We start from the raw sequence: 27,106 nt of genomic DNA on the forward strand, positions 1-27,106 counted from the left end.
AAATAGTTATATTAAAAAAAAGGAAAACGTTAGTCAGTCTAAACTTGGTTTAAATTATACAAATAAATGCATTTATTTTAGAATTTTATAACATATAATTGCCCATTTTACAATGGGCATGGTAGCGTTGTATATTGTAATTGTTTATTGTTATGACATACAACAATACAATGCCGATTGTGAATTGGACAAATATTTTTATGAATTATTTGTGTTATTTTTTAAAAAAAAAAGCTGTTACATACATATTTGCACAATATTATGATTTAATATTAAGAATAAATTCATATTTTAAGGTTATGATTAAAATAAACTATGGGTTTTAGTATATGTATAATTGTGGGTTAAACAAATGACTTTTGCAAGGTTAATGGTTCCATTCCATAACGTTTCTATAAAATGTTATTGATTTGTTTGTTTTATTAATGCTAAAGTTGGACTAAACTAAAAGAAGGGATTTAATATTTAAACGCTGATACCTTGCATTATTGTTATACTACAGTTTTTAGGTTTTAATTAGTGAATGAGAGTTCCTTTGGACATTACTATAATCTATGTAGTTTAGGGGCTGTAAAGGCCTATAGATTCGAAAGACTTTTTTTGTTTTGTTTTGGGCGTTTGGAGATGTAATATTAAAACTGAACACTTTTTTTGATAAACTCTTGAGACTTTATATAAATAGTTTTCCCCTAAAGGGTTAAGGTAGTGGAAAGTGTAGTGAAATGATCATCGTGTTTGCAGTTTTAATTTTATAAACATTATTGTCAATTGTTTTTAAAAAATGTATTATTTTTATGCTAAAAGAGAAAGAGCAGTTGAAAGTGTCATGACAATTTATTCAATTTTTCGTTTCAATTCCTTTAGTGTTGTGGAATCGAAACACTTTAGTGAAAGTTTTTTTTTTTAACGATTATTTTAACTATTCCTCTTTGTCCTCAGTCTCTTTTAAGGAAAACTTCTCAAGTACAATTGACAATGATGTTTCTCTCGCACATTCATTTAGAGCCGGGCTCCAGGAAAGCCTTTTTCAATTGGATCTCATAGGCAACATGCCGTAATGTTGATGCTGTTGCTGCTGCTGGGGATGAGGTGGAGGTGGTTGTTGCTGCTGCTGCTGTTGTTGTTGGTGTACCATCATCTGTTGCTGTTGTTGTAAAGAAGGTGGCCCCTGTGGTGGTCCTTGACTTGTGGTATATTGACCCACAGTTGTGGAGGTTACTGAGGAGGCTTGTGATGATACTACTGGCGCCGAAACTTTACGTTCCGATTGTGTTCTCATGGCTGAGGGATTTGTGGAAGACACTTGATTGTGATTTGGTTGTGGAGGAGGATTGTACAACAACATTGGTGGTTCTGTGCTGGGTATACGGGCGGGTGGAGTTACTGAGGAACCATGATAAGAACCATAAGAACTATCATCTGATTGTGCAGATTGGCCACGATTACGGGGTACTGTCATGCCATAAACCGATTCAGGACGACGATCGTATTTCGTATTACCATCCATGGGATTAGGATTGTGACGGGTGCCATAAACTGCCTGGAAACCTTGAGAATTGTCTTGTGTGGCATGTTGTGGAGGCTGTTGTTGTTGCTGCTGCTGCTGTGGTGGTGGTTGTTGTTGTGGGTGTGGCATTAGTTGTCCTACATGTTGCATTTGAGTTTGATGTTGTTGCTGCTGTTGTTGCTGTTGATTTTGTCTGGTCGAAGTGCGTACACCATAGATACTTTCCGATCTCTGTTGCAATTGATTTTGTAAGTTCTGATTTTGCAAATGAGAAGACTGTTGTTGCTGCTGTTGTTGTTGCTGTTGCTGCTGCTGCTGTTGTTGCTGATGATTCTGTTGAGCATTCATGCGATATAAACTTTGAGCTGGCACCAAAGGACCCGAACGTGGCACTATATCACGATTAATGGCAGTATTACTTTTAGCATAAACCGATTGCGAACGATTCAAATTAGTGCGTGTCAAGGTGGGGGAACGACAATACATGGAACGAGTGCCACCATATAATGGTTCAGCCTGATCAAATTTGGGTGGTGCTGTATAGAGATTTTGACAGTAATTGCCATTAGCTGCTGCATTAGTAGCAGGATTTTGGGTAGGTGCCGTATTGGCGGCTTGTGCTCTCTGGAAAGTTCCCGGATATTTGCCATGCATATTTTGTTTTTCCATATCCAAATCATAATTCAATTCATCCTCGGAATTAATCGAAGAAGATTCATTATCCATGGAGGCCTTAATATGGCGAGCATTTCGTTTGGTATTGAAAATAAACTCATAAACAATGCCCGAAGCAATGCCACCAACTAAAGGACCAAACCAATACACCCAATGATTATCCCATTTATTTAAAACGAAAGATGGACCCAATGAGCGTGCAGGATTTAAATATGGCATCTGTAATTTGAGAAGAATAAAAGAAAAAAATGAAACATTACATTACAAAAAGGATCTATAATTTACTATTAAAATCACAAAGGATCTATTTTAATCTGTATGTGTTGTTGTGTTTAAGTTCCTAAACAGCTGCCTAAAGATTTTCCCACAGTTTCTCGTTTTACTGAAAATTGTGTTGGATTTCCTTTCATTTGCCATTCATTATTTAAAAGCAGGTACCTGCAAACAGCTGCAGGTTTTTTTTTTTCATCTACGCACTTTATTTTTTCCCTTTGTTCTCGGTAAACAATTCAGGAAAACCTGTGCAAAAATTGTCATGGTGCAAAGAGTGTTCTTTTCAAAAATAGCTATAGTGTTTTTATCTAGTAGTTCAAATCAGGTTTTTATTTGTTGTTGTTTTTGGAAAAATGTCATTAGGGGATGCAAATTGGAAATCAGTCATTTTGTTAAATATTTGTTATTATTTTGAATATTTACAAGGGGATTATTGTGGAATCAATTTAAGGTTTCATGATATAGATTCAACTTTAGTCTATTGATTTAACTAAAACCTATTTTACAGTCTTCACTATAGTGTAGTCTATGTTCTTACATGTATATAGACTTGACTAAGGTTGTCTATAATCCTGACCATAGATTAGTCTATAGTACAGATTATAGTCCTGACTTTAGTCTAGCCTTTAGTCCTATATTCCAGTATGTTGTCCTAACTATAAGCTAGTGCAGAATCTATAGTCCAGACTATAGTCTAGTCTTTAATATGGTCTAGTCTAGTCTAGTATATAATCCAGATTGTAGTCTAGTATATAATCCAGATTATAGTCGAGTCTATAGTATAGTCCATAGTCTAATCTATAGTTAAGTGTATAGTCCAGTCTATAGTCTAGTCTATTATCTAGTCTATAGTCTAGTCTATAGTCCAGTCTAAAGTCCAGTCTATAGTCTAGTCAATAGTCTAGTCTATAGTCTAGTCTATTGTCTAGTCTATAGTCTAGTCTATAGTCTAGTCTATAGTCTAGTCTATAGTCTAGTCTATAGTCTAGTCTATAGTCTAGTCTATAGTCTAGTCTATAGTCTAGTCTATAGTCTAGTCTATAGTCTAGTCTATAGTCTAGTCTATAGTAAAGTCTATAGTCTAGTCTATAGTGTGGTCTATAGTGTGGTCTATAGTCTAGTCTATAGTCTAGTCTATAGTCTAGTCTATAGTCTAGTCTATAGTCTAGTCTATAGTCTAGTCTATAGTCTAGTCTATAGTCTAGTCTATAGTCTAGTCTATAGACTAGTCTATAGTCTAGTCTATAGTCTAGTCTATAGTCTAGTCTATAGTCTAGTCTATAGTCTAGTCTATAGTCTAGTCTATAGTCTAGTCTATAGTCTAGTCTATAGTCTAGTCTATAGTCTAGTCTATAGTCTAGTCTATAGTCTAGTCTATAGTCTAGTCTATAGTCTAGTCTATAGTCTAGTCTATAGTCTAGTCTATAGTCTAGTCTATAGTCTAGTCTATAGTCTAGTCTATAGTCTAGTCTATAGTCTAGTCTATAGTCTAGTCTATAGTCTAGTCTATAGTCTAGTCTATAGTCTAGTCTATAGTCTAGTCTATAGTCTAGTCTATAGTCTAGTCTATAGTCTAGTCTATAGTCTAGTCTATAGTCTAGTCTATAGTCTAGTCTATAGTCTAGTCTATAGTCTAGTCTATAGTCTAGTCTATAGTCTAGTCTAGTCTAGTCTATAGTCTAGTCTATAGTCTAGTCTATAGTCTAGTCTATAATCTAGTCTATAGTCTAGTTTATAGTCTAGTCTATAGTCTAGTCTATAGTATAGTCTATAGTATAGTCTATAGTCTAGTCTATAGTCTAGTCTATAGTCTACTCTATAGTCTAGTCTATAGTCTATTCTATAGCCTAGTCTATAGTCTAGTCTATAGTCTAGTCTATAGTCTAGTCTATAGTCTAGTCTATAGTCTAGTCTATAGTCTAGTCTATAGTCTAGTCTATAGTCTAGTCTATAGTCTAGTCTATAGTCTAGTCTATACTAGTCTAGTCTAGTCTATAGTCTAGTCTATAGTCTAGTCTATAGTCTAGTCTATAGTCTAGTCTATAGTCTAGTCTATAGTCTAGTCTATAGTCTACTCTATAGTCTAGTCTATAGTCTAGTCTATAGTCTAGTCTATAGTCTAGTCTATAGTCTAGTCTATAGTCTAGTCTATAGTCTAGTCTATAGTCTAGTCTATAGTCTAGTCTATAGTCTAGTCTATAGTCTAGTCTATAGTCTAGTCTATAGTCTAGTCTATAGTCTAGTCTATAGTCTAGTCGGTAGTCTAGTCTATAGTCTAGTCTATAGTCTAGTCTATAGTCTAGTCTATAGTCTAGTCTATAGTCTAGTCTATAGTCTAGTCTTAAGTCTAGTCTTAAGTCTAGTCTATAGTCTAGTCTATAGTCCAGTCTATAGTCTAGTCTATAGTCCAGTCTATAGTCTAGTCTATTGTCTAGTCTATAGTCTAGTCTATAGTCTTGACTATAGTCTATAGTCAATTTTGTACTATTTTAGAAATTAGAGGTTATTGAAGATTATTTAAAGTTTGTAACAAATAGGCATCACTGCTCCAAGAAGTAGTTGTCTTATTTCGGTTATAAAAAGAGCTGCCATATCGTTATTTACTTAATAGCAGTTTAATTTTGATTGTAACGTTTTTTTGCTGGTAATACTATAGCGTCTGCTTAATTTATGACCATAAATTCATTAATTTAACTATTTTTAGTTACTGTCATGAATCTTAAGGTCATTAAGGATAATTTTTTTGTTTCTTAAACCAAATTGTTTACTTTTATTGAAGGTCGCCCAATGAAACATCATGTTAAATAGGTATAAAAAAAAATACAAAAATAAAGCCGCCTTTGAAGTCTGTCTCTGGCTGGCTGGTTGGCTGTCTGTCTATAATGAAAATGGGAATCATATGACAACCTAAAGACCCAGAAAAACAAAACCTTAAGACTTTACAAGCTCAACAACATTAACGAGAGAGATGTTAAAGTAAATCTTTAGTAAATTGCTGGCAATATTATTATTATGAACCAAAAAAAAACAAAAACCAAGTTGTTTAAGAAAATACCAAAACAGCAGGTGTTTTTTTGGTTTTGGAACGAAACACACAAATTACAAGATGCTAAAATATTACAAAAAAAAAATTCGTAAAAAACAGATTTTTTTCGCAAATATTTAACTTACCGAGACAAAACTGCACGCACTATAGGCGGCTGCTATGGCGGAGGCTGAATGTCCCATAACTTTTTTAACGGAATCGGTTGAAACAAAATATGTCAGAACAACAACAAATGTTAAAATAAATTCCACACCAAAACGTTCCCAGGCTGCTAAAGAGGCGCTATGTGAAATGGCCGCCTGTAAATTACCCTGATAACCAGGCACGGTGACACTAAAAAGAAATAGAAACAAATTATATAAAAATTAAAATATTATGAATTAAAATTACAAAAAAAAAAATTGAAAAATCTCTTAAGGTCACTAAGGAGTTTAACCTTTTTTGTTTCCCAAGTTTGATTCCCAGGTAATATGAGATTTATCATTTAACAACAACCACACCAGACTAAAAGGGATAACAGCAACAACACTAATAACATAGTAAAGTCAAGTCAATGATAAAAATCCTAAAAATTCTCATAATTCACTTGGTACTAACTTCCCAAAAAAAACTGAAATAAAAACTTTAGCATATGATGTGTGAACAGATTTTGTTTAAGTTTTTTTTTTGCTTAAATTTGTTGCTGCCCAAAAAAAAGGTTCACATCATAACACCATCTTCTCTTTTTTTGCATTTTTCTGATTCCTTGCCAAGTCCATGAGGTTTTTTTTTTGTTAAAGGTATAGGTCATCATCAACACAATCATATTGTAAGACGTCATGATCAACAACAAACATCTCTATATACATGTGTATACAAATTGCTGCCGAGGCTTTAGCAGAAGCTTAAGCAGCGCCAGCTAACGTACAAACATTCACTTGGCATAAAAACTAAAGTTTAATAAGACCTCGTCAGTTAAGGAAACAACAACAAAAATAACAAAATAAAGGAAGAAAACTACAACAATATGCACAGAAACAAATCACTGAAACAAGTATATTTAAGTGTTGAACTTTTGTACTTTAGCAAAGTCCCACAAAAATAACAGGGGTATTCATTGTAAGTAAACTTTTAGATGGCAATACTTTGCATAAGCAAAAAACCAACTTAGGTGTGGCAACATTTTAGCAAATTTCTGCTGTTTTTGTTTATTTTCTTCTTCTTGTAATCATGCTTTAATAATGTAATTTTCGAATTATTACATGAAAAGGGAAGGAGGAAGAGAACGACATTTAAAGTTATTCGACATGGGTTTATTTTCTTATTATCTAATCCGCTCCCTACTATCGCAACATTTTAAGAAATGTTTTTTTGGCAACATCCTTTTTAACAATTGCCAACACTGAACGCCACTAATGTCAAAGGTACTTCAGTTAGCCACTTTTTACTACCAACACTTTATACACTAACCCTGACATTCTCATCACTCTCTTTATAGTTTGTATATATGTATGTGAAAGGAAAGGAAGATGGTACATTTTTCCCACGGTCATATAATCAACATACAATGGACCTGACTGCAACATCATTTACTTTGATTAAAGGTTGTTCAAAACAACAACAACAACTACGAAAACAAATGGCTTTAAATTTGCAAATTTGTTTATAAATTGTTATTGTTTAAAAAGGGAGGTCAACAGCAAAATTGAAAGCAAAGAAGAAAAAAAAAACAGTTAAAAGTAAGTTAAACATTCACTGTGAAAGATTAAGTTTTTCTTTTGAGAGTAACATTCACACTAAATGATTAAAATAACAAAAGAAGGAATGAAAACAAGGATTAAACATATCGCGAAACAGTGGCTTAAGTAGAGAATAAAGTTTATATTTCTTAAAGAACAGTGCAAAAAAGAGCTAAAAGAAAAACACTATTGAAAAACTTTATCTTGTTTACATATTGTTTACTTAGTAAAGGAACGCACTCAGCAAAGAATAAGAAGCAAATGAGCCAGTTAAAAGTAAATTTTTCTTAAAGAAAAACATTCACAGAGAATGATTAACACCTTAACTTGTTTGCTTTATTATTCCTAATGAATATTTCAAATATAGAAGTAAGGGAAACAGTTAAAAGTTTTCTTAAAGATAAACATTCATAGCAAATAATTAACATATTATTAACTTCTCAGATAAATGGTTAACATTCACACTAAATGATAACCCTATATAAAGAATGAGCAAACAAGGCTTGTGTGTAAAACTTGATTAAATTGTAAATCAGGAATTTAATAATGATAGAAAAGGAGAGTAACATTTAGAACGATGAATGAAATAAATTGAAATACTAGATTTAATTAACATTTTGGGACTTAAACATCCACAGGAAATGATTAACAAGTTGTTAACTTATATAATATTATAATAATCACCCAAAATGATAGCATAATTTGGAAAATATCAAACGAGAAGAGAGTCTATATGAAAAAATATTTCAAAATGAGAATGAAATATAAAGAATAGGCAACTTTAAATACTTTTTTAAAGGTTAAACATTCATAGAGAATGATTAACAAATAGTAAACTTCGATATTGATTTAACAATCACATAAACTGATAGCAGTAGATTAAAATATAATCAAGAATTTGGAAAAGATAGAAAGTGAATAAGATAAACATTCACAGGAAATGATTAACAAGTTGTTAACTTTTATAAGATTAAAAATATTTCAAAAAGATCAAAAGAGAAGAAAGTTCTAATGAGGAATATCTCAAAAGGACAATGAAAATTTAGGAACTTAAACATTTACACAGAATGATTAACAATTATGATTTTAACCTGTTGTCAATTATAGGAAAGTTCAATGATTTTCAAAAGGTCATTAAAATAATAAAATATCTAGAAAATGTACTTTAAAACTAAAGATTATTGAACCTTGTTATATTTTTAATGAAATTTTTGATCTAGATACATTTTATTCTCGAAAGCAACCACCTGCTTAAGCAAACAACCCAGAAGTTGATCTTAAAATATTTTTTTTACGGTTCAAAATCATTTTTGTCTTTTCAATGAACTTTTTTTTACTCTTCTTCTGTAACATCAAACTGACATGTGATATTTTGTTTATGTGTTCAGTTATTGAGAAGAGAAGTATAAAATAAAGTATCAGACATAAGTGGTTGTCTTTTTTTTCACAAGAAAAATGAAAAGTAGTGGTAGTTGTTGTTGTTGTTTAATTTGTAATTGAAACCTTTATTGTACCGTTAAAACTACAACCACAAGTTGAAAATGAATACATCCTGTTTTAAATTTTTATTAACAACCCTACTCTTGAGCAGGCAGCCAGGCAAGCAGTCAGTCAGTCAGTCATCCCGCCAGCCAGACGAATCTATTGTCATGATCATGCTTTAGTTATAGAACAATTAATCAGATTAACACGCTTATGATTTTCAATTGAAGGTCCAATGTTTAAACATTTTTGGTTACTTTTGGCAATTTTAATTTGAAAAAAAAACGCACTTGTCCAGTTAATTGAAATTTTCAAAAAACATGTGTCCATAGAGAATTTCTAAGGGGTGTAGTTTTGTATTTAATAAAACAATGTCATAATTTCAAAATCTTATTTCTCCTGCTTTCTGGTAAATTCGTAAATTTATTACTTTGCCAATTTTAGTTTAAAATTTTTTATGCTGCTCAAAATTGTTTCATATACATTTTGGACCCTTATATGTGACCATAAAGTATAATTACTAAATTTATATTTAATTATAATGTGTTCACACTTAATAATAAACAATTGATTTCCAATTTTCTAGCAAAACAATAGATTTTTGAAATGTATCGCGTCATGCTTTAAAGAAAATATTTATTTTTCCCAAAATCTTTATTGTATTTTATTATCTGTGTAAATGTTTTTATCTTGGAAATTTTGAATTCTTTTTTCAAGTTAAATGAGGCATTTAATGTAAATTTTATTTACTTAAAATATGTTTGATTTTGTTTCCCAAAAAAAGGGGTTCATTTACTTAAGTTTTGTCAATAAAAACAAGTGATTTTTAAAGCTATTTAAATTTTATGTTAATATATTTAAAAGATTTGAAAATAAGGGTGTCTTTTAGCAATTGTTGCTTTTTTCGGTTATAAAAAAGATTTTAAAGTTTAATCAAGCATTTAAGTACATAAGCCGGACAGTACAGTTTTTTAAAGCAAATTTAAAGTATGGTATTTTTTTAGGAAATTAAATCAATTCTTAAAGTTTTAAGTTTCACACGCATAATTTGTTAAATAAGTTATAAAATTGTTATGAATTGAAGTTTCTTTTTAACCATTAAACATTATGATACGATAACATAATGGTTATTTTTTTTTTTGATTAAATGACAAAAAAATTGAGTTTTTTCGTTTGTCGCTTGTCGTCAGCGGTCGTCATCATAATCAACATGTTTTATAGTAAGAGATTCACTATTATCTTTTGGGAGAGAATCATTCCCACTAAATGAATAACTTCTTGTATTGGTTTGTTGAACTGAACTAGAAGTAAACTAGAAGAACTGAAATAGGACTATAACAGAACTGAACTATAACTAGAAATGAACTAGAACTGAAATAGAACTGAACTAGAACTGAACTAGAACTGAACTAGAACTGAACTAGAACTGAACTAGAACTGAACTAGAACTGAACTAGAACTGAACTAGAACTGAACTAGAACTGAACTAGAACTGAACTAGAACTGAACTAGAACTGAACTAGAACTGAACTGGAACTGAACTAGAACTGAACTAGAACAGAACTGGAACGGAACTAGAACTGAACTGGAACTGAACTGGAACTGAACTAGAACTGAACTAGAACTGAATTAAAACTGAACTAGAACTGAACTAGAACTGAACTAGAACTGAACTAGAACTGAACTAGAACTGAACTAGAACTGAACTAGAACTGAACTAGAACTGAACTAGAACTGAACTGAACTAGAACTGAACTAGAACTGAACTAGAACTGAACTAGAACTGAACTAGAACTGAACTAGAACTGAACTAGAACTGAACTAGAACTGAACTAGAACTGAACTGGAACGGAACTAGAACTGAACTGGAACTGAACTAGAACTGAACTAGAACTGAACTAGAACTGAACTAGAACTGAACTAGAACTGAACTAGAACTGAACTAGAACTGAACTAGAACTGAACTGAACTAGAACTAAACTAGAATTAAGATTTCAGTTCTTAAGCAAATTTCAGAATTTTTCAGATAAATCTTAAAAACTTACTCTTACAATAATAGTACTTAATGCAGCATACTTTTAAGGGTATTTTTTATTGTTTTCTGCTTAAAAAACTTAATATTAGCATTAGTGTCCCATAAATATGCAAAAAAAATGTTTATCGGCAAGAAAAAAATCCTCTTAACCAAAATGTCAATAATCAAATAAAACCTTCATATTATCGATATTTTATCATATTTAATCAGAAGAAAAAAAAACGAAATCCTATCAATTGATTAGGCATTAAACAATATTAAAAAAATAACAATAAAAAACGAAAATTATTTACTACCGTTCTAGACCCAAACATGTAAATGTGTCATGTAAATTATTTCCTTGTTATAAAATACAAAACAAAGGAGGAACAAAGCGATCACTGCAAGAAAAAACAATTTCGTGGTTTTGTTGTAATTTCACCGCAAGAATCACAAATTGAATTAACCCCTCTACTCTTCTGTGTTTGCTTATAATACTTGTGATTGTTGCAATCATGATTATAGGGGTTGCACACTGTGTTACACTTTCTAGTGGGTAAATCACTCCCTATGCTTGTTATTTACGTATGTATAGTGATACTTTTTTTTATTTTATTACTTGTGACACTTTTTATAAGTGTCACTTAATTTTTATTATTTATTCTTGTGTCTGCTGCACTTTTTTAGTCACTCGTTTATATTCGTGTCATATGTTTGAAAAAAATATCACATTCAAATTTATGTTAAAATTTATGACCAAATGTTTTTATATGTAAAAGTATAAGTTTTGAGATGATGATCTGTTGTAAAGAGGGTGGTGGAGAAGAACTGTGGGTGCATTACAACTTGTTAACCGTTACTTTTTTCGAAAAAGCAAGAGTTTTCTTAATTGTTAATTGTTTTTTTGATAACATATGCAAACATTTGAGGAAATTGTATAATTTTTATAGAAAAAATTAACATATGGGTTAAATTTTGTGTGTAATTTCTATACAACAGGTAGCTTTACTGTTAAAATTTAAATTTTAACAGATTTTTTTTATTGGAATTGAAAAAAATTGAAATCAATTTAAAAGGTCATAATGTTGGTTTAATTGAAAGAAAACTTAAAATGTCATATTTATATAATTTATTAAGAAAATGTAATTTTATAACAAATATATGGGTTAAAAAATAGAATATTAATAGATTTTTCTGTTTTTTCTTAATTTTTAAACAAATTAACTCATTATTTTCTAAACTGCCTTAGTTTCTTGCTTTATATTGAATGTTTTCATTCCCTTAATACTCCCGTAACATTTTAATTCATTGGCAACTCTTACTTTATTAACATGTCATCAATTTCCAGTGAATGTAAACATTAATGCAATTCACGTTATTTCCTACAGTTCGAAGAAATAAAATGTTTTAATTTTATTTTATTGTTTTTAAAACAACATTAGCATAAATTTTCTTTCTCTAAAAGATAGAGTTAATTAATTTGCCCTTTTCCTTCAATGCAAAATCAATTGCTGTTTTCATGGTTGTTAGTTAATATTTAACCAATAATAATAATAATTTTCAAGTGTGCAAAATATATTTTATAAAATATGCAAATTATTTTCAAAAAAAAAACATAATGCTTTGCAAAATGTTTGCCACCCTGCACTATTAAATTGCCATTAAATGCAAATTCATAGGGAAACTGTAAAAACTTTGACATTTCTATTCATCTTTGACAAATCACTGAAATATTAAAAATTAATTTCAAATTTTCAAAATCATTAACATATTTTTGCAAATTTGCACTTTTGTTGAATTTGCCAACAGTTGAAAATTAATGATCAATCGTTATTTGCACGCTTGATATTTTAATTTTTCCTATAATAACATTTCAAAATGGAGGGGTGTGCAAAATTTTATGAAATGTTTTTATTAAATATGCAAATTAGTTGTAAAAAACTAACTGCTATAAAGTAATTAATAAAAATTTTGAAAACCGTGTAAATTTTGTAACTAAACTAATCCGTTTTAAGTGTTCGTTATGATCGGGGGCTGTAAAGGACATTTAATTTTAATAACTTGCAAAACCTACTGAAGGTTTGTAGTTAAGAGATGAACAGGCCGACTTTTAAACGAAAAAATGTCAAGGCTTCCAAAAGTCCTCTAAGTTTGCATTTTGACTATTATATATAATTATTTTCTGACATATTTTCTTCTATATTTTCCATTTTTAAAACTTTATAACATTTTTAATTGGTAAATTAGATTCAACTTTCTCTTTAAATAAAACAGTGTTGTAATAATTCAATTATATTGCAAAAAAGTCATATTGTTAGATTTTCTTCCAGGTTTTTTACAACATTTTCCAAACCTTGAAACTTTTGTTGTAATTAGTAAATCACAAATCAAATCACTCTAACTTATTGTTGCTTTAATAGGTAAAAAAATTCTCTTTATCTTTTAAATTTATCCTATAAATCAATTAAATTTACTACAACTTGCAAATATGAACACCAGGCCAGGCATGGAAAATTAAGTGCTTTAATACTTTTCTATACATTTTCGATACTTTTCCTAACTTTCAAACTTTTGACATTAAGTTGAATTACTAATTCGCCATAATTTTAACCCGTTTTATAAGAACTTTATAACGATAAGTTAGTACTTTTTATATAGCGATCTACGAAAGAAATTATCCAGTCCAATGTTCAGTTTTCTGTAGTTAGTTTCTTGGAAGTTTGCCATCAGTGTTGCTGATGATCTACAAGATATTTAGATCAAATTTAGATGAAGATCTGACAATGAAAAGGAATAAGTTCTAGAGTTTCACTCCTCATGCTCTATATTTGTTTGAAACCGTTCCTCTGAATCCCTGTGAGTTTACACTTGAAATACACTTGCTGAAGAAGCTTTAGGCCCCCTATCTCTATAGAATCACTCTATAGGATCTTTGTAGTTCTACACATTGTTTCACGCCCTTGTTTTTCATTCAGTCTTCGTCAGATTAACTTCCCCGAGTTCTCTTGCCTTTCTTGCTCTTTTATTGCCAATTATTCTCGAGATGTCTTTTCTTAGATTTATTCTTATCATTTAATATGCCTTCTGCAATATTAATGTTAGATATCTGAGTAAAAAAATTTTAAAATCTGGCAAATATCTATTAGAACACAAGATTGTAGCTATTCTAGTTGGGAGGTGAGAACTATTAGTTCTAGAATACAAGATTGTAGCTATTCTAGTTGGGTGTTGAGACCATTATCTTTAGAACTTGTTCATTGAAAGCATTTTGGAACCTAGTTTTTTAATCTATTGTTAAACCTTCAGAACTAGTTGCCTTTAGATAATCGATTCGTTTTGAACAAATATAGAATTAGTGTCTTGTCCATAGTCGTGTCTACAGTCTAGTCTAAAGTCTAGTCAATAAACTTGCCTATAGTATTGTCTCTATCCTAGTCTGTAGTTTTGTCTACAGTTTAATCTATAGTTTGTTTATAGCCTGGACTAGAAACTAGACTGTAGTCTAGTCTATAGTCGCGTCTATAGTCTAATCTAAAGTCTTGTCTATAGTATTGCCTCTATTATGGTCTGTAGTTTAGTCTAGAGTTTAATCTATAGTTTAGTTTATAGTCCAGTCTAGAGTCCTAGTCTAAAGTCAAGTCTCTAGTCTAGTCTATAGTTTAGTCTAGACTATATATATTATAGTTAATATTCTAGTCCATAGTCTACTCTATAGTCTAGTCTATAGTGTAGTCTATAGTCTTGTCAATAGTGTAGTCTATAGTATAGTCTATAGTATAGTCTAGTCTATAGTCTAAGCTATAGTATAGTTTAATCTATAGTCTAGTCTATGATGTAGTCTATAGTCTAGTATAGTCTAGTCTATAGTATAGTCTAGTCTATAGTCTAATCTATAGTATAGTTTAGTCTATAGTCAAGTCTATGGTGTAGTCTATAGTCTAGTCAAGTCTATTGTTTAGTCTATAGTCTAGTCTATAGTGTAGTCAATAGTCTAGTCTATAGTGTAGACTATAGTCTAGTCTATAGTATAGTTTATAGTGTAGTTTATAGTCTAGTTTATAGCCTAGTCTGTAGTCTAATATATAGTCAAGTCTTTAGTATAGTCTTGCCAAAAATAAGTTTAGTAATGTAAATCCTAAAGAAGTACCATTTTTACTATAAATTTGTACTATTTCAAAATGTAAATTTTCCATGCCTGACACATGCCGTTTAACAACCCTTTTTTTGCGGCCAACTAAACACCAAAACAAGCACCCGGCCTAAGACAAGTTGACAATAGACAGCAAAACAATATCAGCAATGTAAAAGTAGGACCATAAATTTGCAAGTTGGCATAAGAATATTGAACTATATGACCTTGTTTTTTTTTTTTTGAGATTTTTATTTTGGGTGAATTGTAGCAAAAAAACTAACCCTTTAAATAATTGCAATATTTTTGGGTTTAATTTGTAACAGATTTTTTATATATATACAATATTTAACAAGAGTTTGATAAAAAAAAGGATTATGGCATTTTAAGATAAATGGCGGTTTAAGTTGCAAATAATAAAACTCTTTTAAGACTCGTGTCATAAAATAGCAAACTGAAATAATATTTATCTAAATGTCAAAAAAAAGGGGTAGAAATTATTGCAAAAAATATGTCTGACTGATGTACGAGAAATTGATTATTATTAATAGTGTTTGAACAAGGAAAACTTTATTTTCTTTTTATATAGAAAAAAAAAACGAATGATAAACCGTTTCAAGTGCTGTCATTGTAATATTACCACCAATTCACACTTTAGTTCTGTTTTTGGCAAACATCTATTGATCTAAAGGATTAGTTTTGCTGGTAGATATTTGAAACTCAGTTATTGCAAAATATTGCCTTTAGAAGAGTTTTTTTTTCTCAATAAAACCAATATTTGTTAATATTTTTCTAAGACGTTTGTTATTAAAAAGGTTATTTAAGCTTTTAAGGTTTATTTAAACAGTTTTTCTTATTATTATAAAACAAATGTTAAGAAATCTAGGTTTATTGGAAAATATGTTTGCTGGGCATACATAGTTGACATTTTTATGTTACATGTTATAATATTTAATGGTACAGCAGTTTTTAATTAAAGGATGTTAATCTTTTTAAAAAAAATCTTTAAGAAATACATATTTCTTGTAATAAACTTTACTTTAAGTTATATTTATACAGTCCTAAATGATTTTTTTCTGTTTTTTTAAGGTTAACAAATGAAACAACAGCGCAATAGCCCTTGTTATTATAACTCTTCCTTTGTTTTGAATGTTTTTTTTTTACACAGGAGCAGGTGGTTTTTTCGGTGAATCAAATTAAACTCGTTTGTTTAAGCAGATGATAATAAAAAAAACCAAACCTGAATTTTAAAATTTAAACACGTGTTTAAAGCCGTTGTTTCCAAAATGGACAGACAGTCAAACCTAACATGATGATGACTTCTCAATATGTTTTTTTTTTTTTGTCTTTCGTATGCTTGCTTGATTTTAAGTATCCGTTTTGGTTTTTTGAAATTATTCAAGTTTTTTTTTTCTTTTATAATTTTACCATTTTTAGGGGTAGTGTAAGAGAAAAGAGTTAACGACAAGAAATATTATACAAAATGATCAAAAGGTATATAAACTGTATAATATGCAGAAGTTAGTGCTATTAAGGAAAATGTCTTGCAGGGACAAAAGCAAATCAAGTCTGGTTACTTAAAATAAAAGTAATAAACGAATTTATAAAAACCCTATAGATAATTAGAACTTATAACATCGATATATCAAAGATTGGTTCTAAAAACTAGTTTCAGAATGGTTTCAAACAGAAGTACTTCAGATTTTAGAACAGAAGTAATTCATATTAGAACTTATAACATTGATATTTCAAGAATTTGTTCTAAAAACTAGTTCCAGAATGGATACAAATATAAGAATTTCGGATTTAAGAACAGCAACCTCGGAAGTGGTAATGTCGCCATTACATTTGGCACCCGTACATGGAACATTGCTACTACTTACTAAATTTAAGAATTTGGCATAAAAATCGCGGAAAAAAGAACTAGTTCTATAATTGTTCAGAAGAAATAGATTATGTTTTCTAAGAACTAGTTCCAAAGATGATAAATTCAAAGGAATAAGACCCAGAACCGTTGCATAGAAGTGAAGTGTCGATTCCATAACGTTTTCAAAGAACCAATTCTGAAGATGACTTAATTTCAAAGAAGTCCAAGTATTGACAACAATCATGAGTTCTAGAACTAGTGTCGACTCCATAACGTTCTCAAAGAACCAATTCTGAAGATGTCGAGATGGAAGAATATAAATAATTGATCTTAACTTCGAACAAGTTCAAGTATTGGCAACAATCAAGAGTTCTAGAAATAGTTGTGGAATTAATAGCAATTTCGTTAGGTTTAATCAGTTCTAGAACTACGTCAGATTCTTAAATATGTATGTCTGATATTAGGTGATGTCGTCATTACTAATGGAATCCGTTCTATTGAAGATTATTGTCATTCTAAACTAATTTTAAGGCGTTAGTCCTAAATTAAACAATTTGGAACCAGAATCGCTGAAGAACTAGTTCTATAATTGTTCGAAACGATTCGATTATCTAAAGCTTCTCGGGAACTAGTTTCGAGGGTAATGAATTCAAACAATAGATTAAAAAACTTGGTTCCAAAAGCGTTTCCATAAAGCTTTCAATGAACAAGTTCTAAAGATAATGGTCTCAACACCCAACTAGAATAGCTACAATCTTGTGTTCTAGAACTAATAGTTCTGGAGATAATGGTCTCAACTCCCAACTAGAATAGACTGAATGAAAAACAAGCGCATGAAACAATGTGTAGAACTACAAAGATCCAATAGAGTGATTCTATAGAGATAGGGGGCCTAAAGCTTCTTCAGTAAGTGTATTTCAAGTGTTAACTCACAGGGATTCAGAGGAACGGTTTCAAACAAATATAGAGCATGAGGAGTGAAACTCTAGAACTTATTCCTTTTCATTGTTAGATCTTCATCTTTTTGATCTAAATATCTTGTAGATATCATCAGCAACACTGATGGCAAACTTCCAAGAAACTAACTACTGAAAACTGAATATCTGAGCACATGACTGGATAACTTCTTCGTAGATCGCTATATAAAAAGTACTGACTTATCATTATAACGTTGTGAGAGAGTTCTTATAATACGGGTTAAAATTATGGCGAATTAGTAATTCAACTTAATATCAAAACATAATATGACAGAGATGCATTGGGTTACAGTGTTGCCATAGTGTGATTTTGTTAAACGCTGGCAATTCAAGGGAAATTGAAACGGAAATATTAATATTAAAAGAAATTAATAACAAAAAGCAAAAGTAAGCTAATAAGTCATGAAATTTCTTTAAAAAATCTTTTCTTTTGAAAAATTTAGTCACGATTTTTGTAAAAAAAAAACATTAAAAATGTTACCAACCATAGTTACAAACCAAATATACCTTACAAATCACGTTTAAACGAAAAAAGCCAAAACAAATTAAGTATATTTTTGTTTTTAAGGTCTTAAACAAAACACCACGAAAATATCAGGAATAAAACAAAGAATCAAACAGATAAGCGCCGCGGCCAAGTGGTTGATTTTACACATGCGCGCATATGTTGAACCTACCGCGCGGTTTGCATATTAACAAACCAACAAAAAAAAGGGTTTCGTGATTTTTTTTGTTGGTCAAAAAACAAATCAAAAGAAAGAAATTCTTTAATAATTATAGTAGTGTTGGCTTTAACAAAAAAACAACAGCAGGACGTTAAAAAATGGAACGTGCTCAGACCAATAAACATTAAAAAAAAATTTTTATTATAAACCCAAAACAAACGAAATTAGATATTATTTAATGAAATGAAATGCTTAATGAGTTTTACGTTTAAATACAGGATATTTAATATTTTCACAAAAACAAGAAAGAAAAAACTTTAAAATATGTTTCAGATAAAGATTTATAGTTAAAGATAATAAATTTTTTATAACTTCATAGGAAAACACAAAAAATACTTTTGTATATAAAAAAAGTACTTCTTAAGTACTTTTCTGTTATTTTTATAATAAATCTTAAGTATTTAAGTATTATTACTTAAGTATTTAATTTAGTTTAAGTATTATTTTAGTTAGTTTCCTTTTTATTTAGTATTTTAATGTTTTCATTATGTTTATTTTCAAGTGTTTTCTTAAAAAAAAATGTTTAACTTAAATACTTGTAAATATGTTTTTGGCAGGATACCACATGTTGAATATTAAAAACAGGAAAAAATAAATTTCCTATCAGCTTGTACTTTTTTTAACACATTATTTTAAGTAAAAATGTACTTAATTTTTTAACATATGTGAAGATTAAAGTGGTTTTTAAACATGATTTTTTTTAAAGGAACGTGGTGGAATTTGAAACAGAGTATTCAACAAATTCAGTAAAATGTTCATGTTTATTAAGTAGTGATTTAGGCTTGACAATTTTACTTGCGCAATTTTTTAAGTTTGTGGAAGAGAGAGAGAGAGGAGAACAGATATTTCTGCCTTTTCCTCTCCCATACAAAATCAAAACTGGGGCAAGTAAAATTGTCGAGCCTGAAACTTACAAAAGTTTTGTGTAGAAAAAAAGCTAAATTGGCAGCACTGCTTTATAACTACATAACTGTTAAAGCAGAGTTAGTGCCGGCATACACTGAGCAACTTTTAATTTTCTCGCTCCCTCAATTTTAAAAAGTTGCTCAGTGTGAATCCAAACTTAAGCCCTGTTTTAGACTAGGCAGTTCTAATTGCGCAAGTTTTTAAGTTTGTGGAAGAAAGAGAAAGGAGAGCAGCATGATATTTTTGTTTCTTCCCCTCTCCTACAAAATCAAAACTTGGGCAAGTAAAATTGCCGAGTCTGAGACAGGGCTAATAAAAGTTTTGTGTACAAAAAAAGCACAATTGACAGCACTGCTTTATAACTACATAGTGCCGGTACACACAGGAAAACTTTTGTTTCAAAAGTTTCCCTGTGTGAACCGGCACATAATTGTTAAAGCCGAGAGTTAGTGCCGGCCTACACTGAGCAACTTTTGATCTTCACTCGACCTCAAAATCAAAAAGTTTCTCAATAAGAACTCGCACTTAATCTCAGATTTAGACTCGGCAATTTTACTTAAGCAATTTATTTATTATGTATGATAGAGGGAAGAGGAGAGAAGAGTGATATTTCTGTATTCAAAACTTCAGCAAGTAAAATTGCCGAATCTGTTGATCTTCTCAAATCTTAACAAACTCAAAAAATTGTTTGATTTTCCTTTTACAAACAAAACTAACTAAATTATTTTATTAAAAAACAACCAACTAACAGCTGTTTTCTAAAATATTTTCAACAGAAAATGGCAGCTGATCATTTTAAATATCAAAAAAAAAAGATTTAAAAAAGTGTAAAGAAAAGAATACCTAGCATTTCAAACCCTATTGAGAATGGTCAGCGTAACGTGACTTTAAACAAAAAACACAAGACACACATTTCAACAAAAAAAACACTAAAAAAGAAACACATTATATACAAATTCCTCTAGATGTAAGCCGGGACACAAAAACAGATGGTACACAACAGTCATTTATAATCAAATAAAAAATCTTGCTTTCAAAAGACAGACATGCTTAATAAATTACTTAAAGTATTAAAGTAGAACAAAGATTTTTTCACAAAAAAAATCTTAAAAAGATGGTAGAAAAAAAAAGAAACTCATTAAAAGGATCTTTACAGGAAAAAAGGATCAAGACAGCAGCAGGTAGAAAGAAATAGTTGAAAACTAGATAAAGAAAAATTTACGCATAACACAAAATAATATCGGGGTGTATTAGACAACTAACAAAGCACCTACACAAATATAGTAGTAAAGAAATCTTTTGAACAGGATATGTGCTTTATAGGAAAAATAAAAGATCCTTTTGTAAACTCTTAAGAAAATGAAACTAAACTGTAAGAGATTTTTTAAAGTAGATTGTCGTGTTTAAAGATAATGAGATGACTAGAGCAGCTGCTTTTTTTAAGAGGTCATAGAATATCATAGATTTAAGCAAACAGGATGCCAAATAATATTTAAGGATAATAGATTTTTTCAAAAACTAGAGCAGGTAGTTAGAGTAAGATTTAAATTTCATGATTTATTAAACTAAAAGGAAGTAGTAAAATATTATATGTATGTGGTTTTTGGTCTTTATTTAAAACCCTTTTACATTTCACTCTTTTTAACATTTCTATATAGTATGTATGTTTTCTTTTTATCACCACAAGAATTAAGCTAAAAACATAATTTTACACAAAAATTTATATGGAAGCAAAAAAATGAAAGTAGCACATTTGGCTTATACAAAATACAGCTGCCAAAAACATATTTACTTTAACATATTTTATTTTTAAAGAAAAAAATATATACAAAAAAATCTTTAGTTGTATGATTGTAACAGCTTATGTATAGCTTATAAATTTATACGATTTTTTTCTGAAAGTATAAAGAAGATACTGAAAAATTAAGTTCAACATTTTTTTTAAAGGATTAATGCGTAAAGAAACCAGAACACAAACACAATTGCAGCGTTAAAACTGCCTTAAGGCAATGTAAATTGTTTTACAAAGGAGAAAGAGAGAGTTAAAGCGTAAACAAAAGTTAAATTATTTTGAGATAATTTTCAGGTCATAAAAATAATTGTAATATTTTTAAGGGAAAAGTTGTAGAATGTTTTTAAAACTATTTTCAAAATGTTCATTCTTTTCTTCAGTTTGATTTTAAATAATTGTACATTAACGTATATTACATATATCTTCTAATGTTTTTCTCAAGATTTGAAAAGTTTTTCACTAAATTTGTTTTAAAAATGACCCAACGGTGTATTTTTCCCACAATTTTTTAATAATTTTGCTTTTAAAATACTATTAAAACCCACTGGCAACCCTTCAATGCTGTCGAAACCATATGTTGAAGAAAAAATCGTTCTTAAAACAGAGAAAGCACTGTTGTTCTCTATTTTAGTCGACTTTTTCTCCATTTCTTCTTTAAATTCTCTTATTTAGCAAACCAAACTCCCAAATTCAATGTTTTCTAATTCAAAATCTTTTAAAAACTTATTCTCGCTTTTCAAAGTGACTGGCAACACTTTAATACCGTCAAACAAAGTTAAAGTAAGGGAAAAGCCTTTTTTGCAGTTGACTTTCCCTCCATTTTTGTGTAAAATCCCATATAAATTGTTACTTTTTAAAAAGTTTTTTTTCATGATTTTTTAATCATTTTCATTTGAAAATCCCTTTAAAACTTATTCCCATTATTTAAACCCACTGGTAACACTTTAACACTGTCAAATGGTATTAAAAACACAGAGTAACTTGTAGTTTTCTTTCACAGTTGACTTTATGTCCCTTTATTGTTAAACATGTCATATGGAGTATAAAAACTCTCAATCTTTAGCTATTGTGTAAACATTTTGGTAAATTTACAATAAATTTTCTCATATTTTTAAAGTTTTCACAGTTTTTTTTTTATAAATTTCTTTAAAAATCCTTAAGAAATCTATTCCCGTTATTCAAACCCACTGGCAACATTTTAATGCTGTCAAATAGGTTTTCTTTTACAGTTGACTTTTTCAACAATTTTTATTTAAAATGTAATATTAAGCAAAAAAATTTCCTTATGTTTAGCTTTTTTCAATAGATTTTTGTATATTTTCCACTTTTGTATAGTTTTTTTCTAAATTTTTTCATAATTTCATTGTAAAAAGTCTTTAAAAAAGTACGCCTGCAATAGGACCCACCGGCAACCCTTACATACCACCAAATAATGTTAAAATTCGATTAAAAAAACTATGTTGTTATCTTTAACAGTTGCTTTCCTCACATTTTGCTTCAAAAATCTCTTATTTTGACAAAAACCTTCCTGTCTTCAGCAATTTTCTATGCGTCTTAGCATATTTTAAAAATTATATAGTATTTTTTAAAGTTTTTACGATTTATTAATGAAAATCTGTTAAAAAAAATCCTTTAAAAACTAATTCCTATTATTAAAACTTAGTGGCAATACTTTATCATACAAAAGAGACTTGAAAAACATTGGTATTTTCTCTTGCTCAGATCATTTCCTCTGTTTTGCCTTAACAATCCAAAACAAAACTTTATTTAGCAATTTTAAAACACTGGTAACTCTTTAATTTACAGAAAAACTTTCAAAAAACCAACAAAAGAATGTTATTTTATTATTCATTTAACTTTTTCTCTCACTTTTGCTTTTAAAAACTCTTCTTAAGCAAAACAAAAAAAACTTCCCACTTGTGCCATTACAACCTACTGGCAACTCACTCAATTAACGGTAATTGTAGCAACAAGTAAATAAAAACAAAGCAAACAATGTTGTCACCTAAACAATAACATAAAAAACCGCTGTATTATTAAATTTTAACGCTGGTATGACCAATTGTGTTTTAAAACAGTTGCTTTAACCGTAAAAGATCACAAATAAAGAAAACTTGAAAAAAATAAAAAGAAATTTATATATGACTGTATAACTAAATAAATATTAAATAATGTTTTCATGTTTTTTGTAAAAATTTTTTGAGGTCAAAGTTTTTTTTCTGTACATTTCGTTTTTAAATAATTTTGTTGCATATTTTTTCTTAAATTTCCCTATTTAAACCCTTTCTCCTTTTTTTGTGGTTATATAGAGTTTATGAAAGTTTTATTATTTCATTTCATGTTTCAGTAAACAAAATTATTATGTAGTTTATTTATTTCGAAAAACTTACCCATACAGTAAAGCAGCTCCCGCAATACCTCCACCACATTGGGCCGTTATATACATACAAGCACGCATGGGTGAGATATTACGTATTACACAGGATGCTAATGTTACGGCTGGATTTATATGAGCACCTGTTAATAGAATGATAAAATATATATTAGAATTTATGTTATTTTTAGGGCAGGGGGAAAGGTAGAAGATTTTTCTCACTTTTTTAAGTTAATAATTGAAATTGTTTTTTGGCACTTGGTGCTGTCGGGGTGAGGAAGATAGACGACGTGTTAAAGTTTGTTAATTTTGTGAAAATGTGTTATTAGGAGCTTTTCTAACATAGAAAAATAAACTGTAAAAGTTTTTTTGGAGAGCCTATTAGGTTTACAATAGATTATTTTGTTTTTAATTGTTATTTTAATGAGTTTTCTAAAAGTTTTAGAAAAAGTGTTTAATTTTAATTTAATAAAATATTGTTAAAGGTTATTATTACAACAGTGTTGCCGCTTAGGAAGCATAAATTCGTGTGGTAACTCTAAATCTTGACAATTTACTTGTTTACCCAGCCATAATCAAAATTTCGTATTTTGATTTTTTCAAGACTTCATTATTATGTATTTGGTTTTCACAAATATAATCTTTTAAATGAAACAATTAATTTCATGTTTAACACTCTTAAACATTAAACCACAAATATAATAAAGAAGAAAACAAAATATCAACAACACATGTTTAAAATTTGTTAATAACAACAATAAAAACAAAAAACAATCCCCATATGTATATGAATATCTTTAAGACTTTATCACATTTGTTTATATACACATATACCAGTGACAAAGACGACACCCTCCCCAAAATAATAAAAAAACGCATACAAAATTCTTTTGAAACTTTTCTCCCCATTTTCCCACGCACTAAAAAGAAATCTATTATGATTTAAAAAAACACGACTCACAACAGTTTAAAAACCTACAACAACATTTATACAACAACCCCACTTGAAATTTGACAATGTCTGTCTTTTAGTCTGTCAGTGTATGTTGTTTAAAAGAGTGTTTTTTGTTATTGTTTTTCTCCATTATGTTTTATTGTACTTACCCGATATATGAAGAAAACATTGTGTCAGGGTGCCCATGGCTAAACCAGAAGCTAAGGCAGTAGCCAACAATACTGAAGAGACACTGGCACCCACACCAGCTCCAGCCGCTGCACCACATACAATAAAAACATAAAAGAATGATGCCAAACATTCACTAATAATGGATCTGCAAAAAGTGGAAAGATTAAAAGAGATTCAATTAATAAAATGTGTTACAATTGAATTTTTTTTACAGTGTAGTTTGTAAAAGAGAAGCATACACAAATTCAGACTATATTTTTGGCTAAACTCCAGATAGTTTAGACTATAGTTAAGAATATAGTTTATACTATAGTTCAAGCTATAGTTTAGGCTATAGTTAAGACTATAGTTTAGACTATAGTTTAGACTATAGGCCAGACTATAGTTAAGACTATAGGCCAGACTATAGTCCAGACTATACTTTTGACTATAGTCTAGACTATAGTTTAGACTATAGTCCAGACTTTAGTTTAGACTATAGTCCAGACTATAGTTGAGACTATAGTTCATTATAGTTTAGACTGTAGTCCAGACTTTAGTTTAGACTATAGTCGTCTACTAGTTTAGACTGTAGTCCAGACTATAGTTAAGACTATAGTCCATACTATGATTTAGACTATAGTCCAGACTATAGTTAAAACTATAGTCCAGACTTTTAATCACATTAAAGTCCAGACTATAGTTTTAACTATAATCCAGACTATTGTCCAGTCTATAGTCAAGACTATAGTTTAGACTATAGTCCAGACTATAGTTAAGACTATAGTTAAGATTGTAGTCCAGACTATAGTTAAGACTGTAGTCCAGACTATAGTTAAGACTATAGTCCTGATTATAGTTGAGACTATAGTTATAATTATAGTCCAGGCTATAGTTAAGACTATAGTCCAGACTCTAGTCCAGACTATAGTCCAGAATATACTTTAGACTATTGTCCAGACTATAGTTTAGACTATAGTTCGGACTATAGTTTAGACTATAGTCCAGACTATAGTTTAGACTATAATCCAGACTTTAGTTCAGACTATTGTCAACACCATAGTTCAGACTATAGTTCCTTTCAAACTATAGTTCAGATACTAGTCTAGGCAATAGTTCAAACTATACTCCAGATTATAATTTATAATATAGTCTTGGCTATGGTCTAGACTATAATCCAGACTTTTTCAATACTTTGGTTTAGACAATAGTTCACACTTTAGTTCAGACTAAAGTTCGGACTATAGTCCAGATTATAGTTCATTCATTTGCCAACACTATAGTTCAAAATATTCAATTCTTACTACAGATTAGATTATAGTTAAGACTTCAGTCCAGACCACACTATAGTTCAGACTAAAGCCCAGATCATAGATCAGACTATATCAAAACTATAGTTCGTAGCCCAATTTATAGTTCAAACTAAGGCCCAAACTGTAGTTCAGTCTAAAGTTCCAACTAGAGTTCAGACAAAAATAACAATTAGAGTTCAGTTTACCAAACTTTAACAATTTTTTCCTTTAACTGTAGTCTTCAGCAAATAAACCCCAGTTTTTTTTTTTCAAAAAGAATATTTTAAAGCAACAAAACATCTGCACAATATTTGTTATTTTTATAGACTTAACCAATAAAATAATACGAAAGCGTTGGTGTCATCATATTCTCAACAAAAATAAACATGACTTTCAGAAACAAAAAGTAAAACTTTAACAGGAAAATAATAAATAAACAAACAAATTCATTGTAATCTTTAGATAAGGAATCAAAAACTCAAAATCAAACAGCTGCATTGTTTTGCAGAGACCCTTATAAAAATTTCTTAATCAAAAGCATAACTCACCTCCAAAATTCCAAAGTTCTGATCTCAGCCTGCATGCTTCTTTTCGGTTGTAAAGTGCTGGAGAGACGATTATTTAAAGCATTGCATTGAGTATCTTTGCGCATGGCCTCCAGACGTTCGAATAATGTAACAATATGAACATCAATATTGTTTTCTAACGGTATAGTGTGTAAAGTTTCGTCCGCCATATTGAGAAATTTAATTTACTTTAAGTGTTTAGTATGAAAATTTTAATTAAAAAAAGTCTTTTACTTGTGGCCGCCTTTTTAAAAACTTTTTTTTTTCAAAACACTACAATTAATGTGTTAATTTTTTTTTAAAGTATTTATTGCCTTTTATTAACAATTCATTTTGTATTATATTTCTGTTTTAATTCAATTCTTTTTGGGGGGATGTTTGCAAAAAAACACTATAAATTGTTCACTTTTAATTGAATTAAATTCAATTAAATTTTTGCTTCACTTTTTATTATGTGGCGACACACACACAACAAAATCTTTTTTAAAAATGTGCAATTTACTTTTTTGAAATTTTAATTATTCTGTCACAAATCACTAAAATGATCTTTTATTCGAATAAAATTTCTTTAATAATTTCAATTTTATTTGATGCGTTATAAAAATGATTCTGTAGCACCCGCGTCAGTAGTAGTTGATGGATATAACAACCGTTCTTA

The 27,106-nt window shown here is 29.6% G+C and overlaps 1 protein-coding gene across 1 annotated transcript; it reads right to left on the reverse strand.

Moving 5' to 3' along the window:
* Window positions 1–231: 231 nt before the first annotated feature.
* Window positions 232–27,106, reverse strand: LOC119608763 (neurogenic protein big brain). The gene is made up of 5 exons (XM_037963321.1): window positions 26,431–27,106; window positions 24,590–24,756; window positions 23,502–23,628; window positions 5,627–5,834; window positions 232–2,401 (listed from the first exon to the last, which is right to left on the reverse strand). The coding sequence occupies exons 1-5, from the start codon at window positions 26,616–26,618 to the stop codon at window positions 1,028–1,030; spliced, it is 2,064 nt and encodes a 687-aa protein (XP_037819249.1). The 5' UTR covers window positions 26,619–27,106; the 3' UTR covers window positions 232–1,027.

Source organism: Lucilia sericata, unplaced genomic scaffold (genome assembly GCF_015586225.1).
Source record: "Lucilia sericata isolate MDLA Ls3-8-SP2 unplaced genomic scaffold, ASM1558622v1 Contig000880F_arrow, whole genome shotgun sequence".
In the NCBI taxonomy this organism is placed as follows: Eukaryota; Metazoa; Arthropoda; class Insecta; order Diptera; family Calliphoridae; genus Lucilia; species Lucilia sericata.

Bases quoted from the DNA above. Each gene is read 5' to 3' on its own strand.
- LOC119608763 (XM_037963321.1), bottom strand. From the start codon at position 26,618: ATGGCGGACGAAACTTTACACACTATACCGTTAGAAAACAATATTGAT. The intron at 24,757-26,430 runs GTGAGTTATGCT...CACTTTTTGCAG, and splicing joins AGAACTTTGGAATTTTGGAG to ATCCATTATTAGTGAATGTT. The intron at 2,402-5,626 runs GTAAGTTAAATA...CTCAAATTACAG, and splicing joins GTGCGTGCAGTTTTGTCTCG to ATGCCATATTTAAATCCTGC.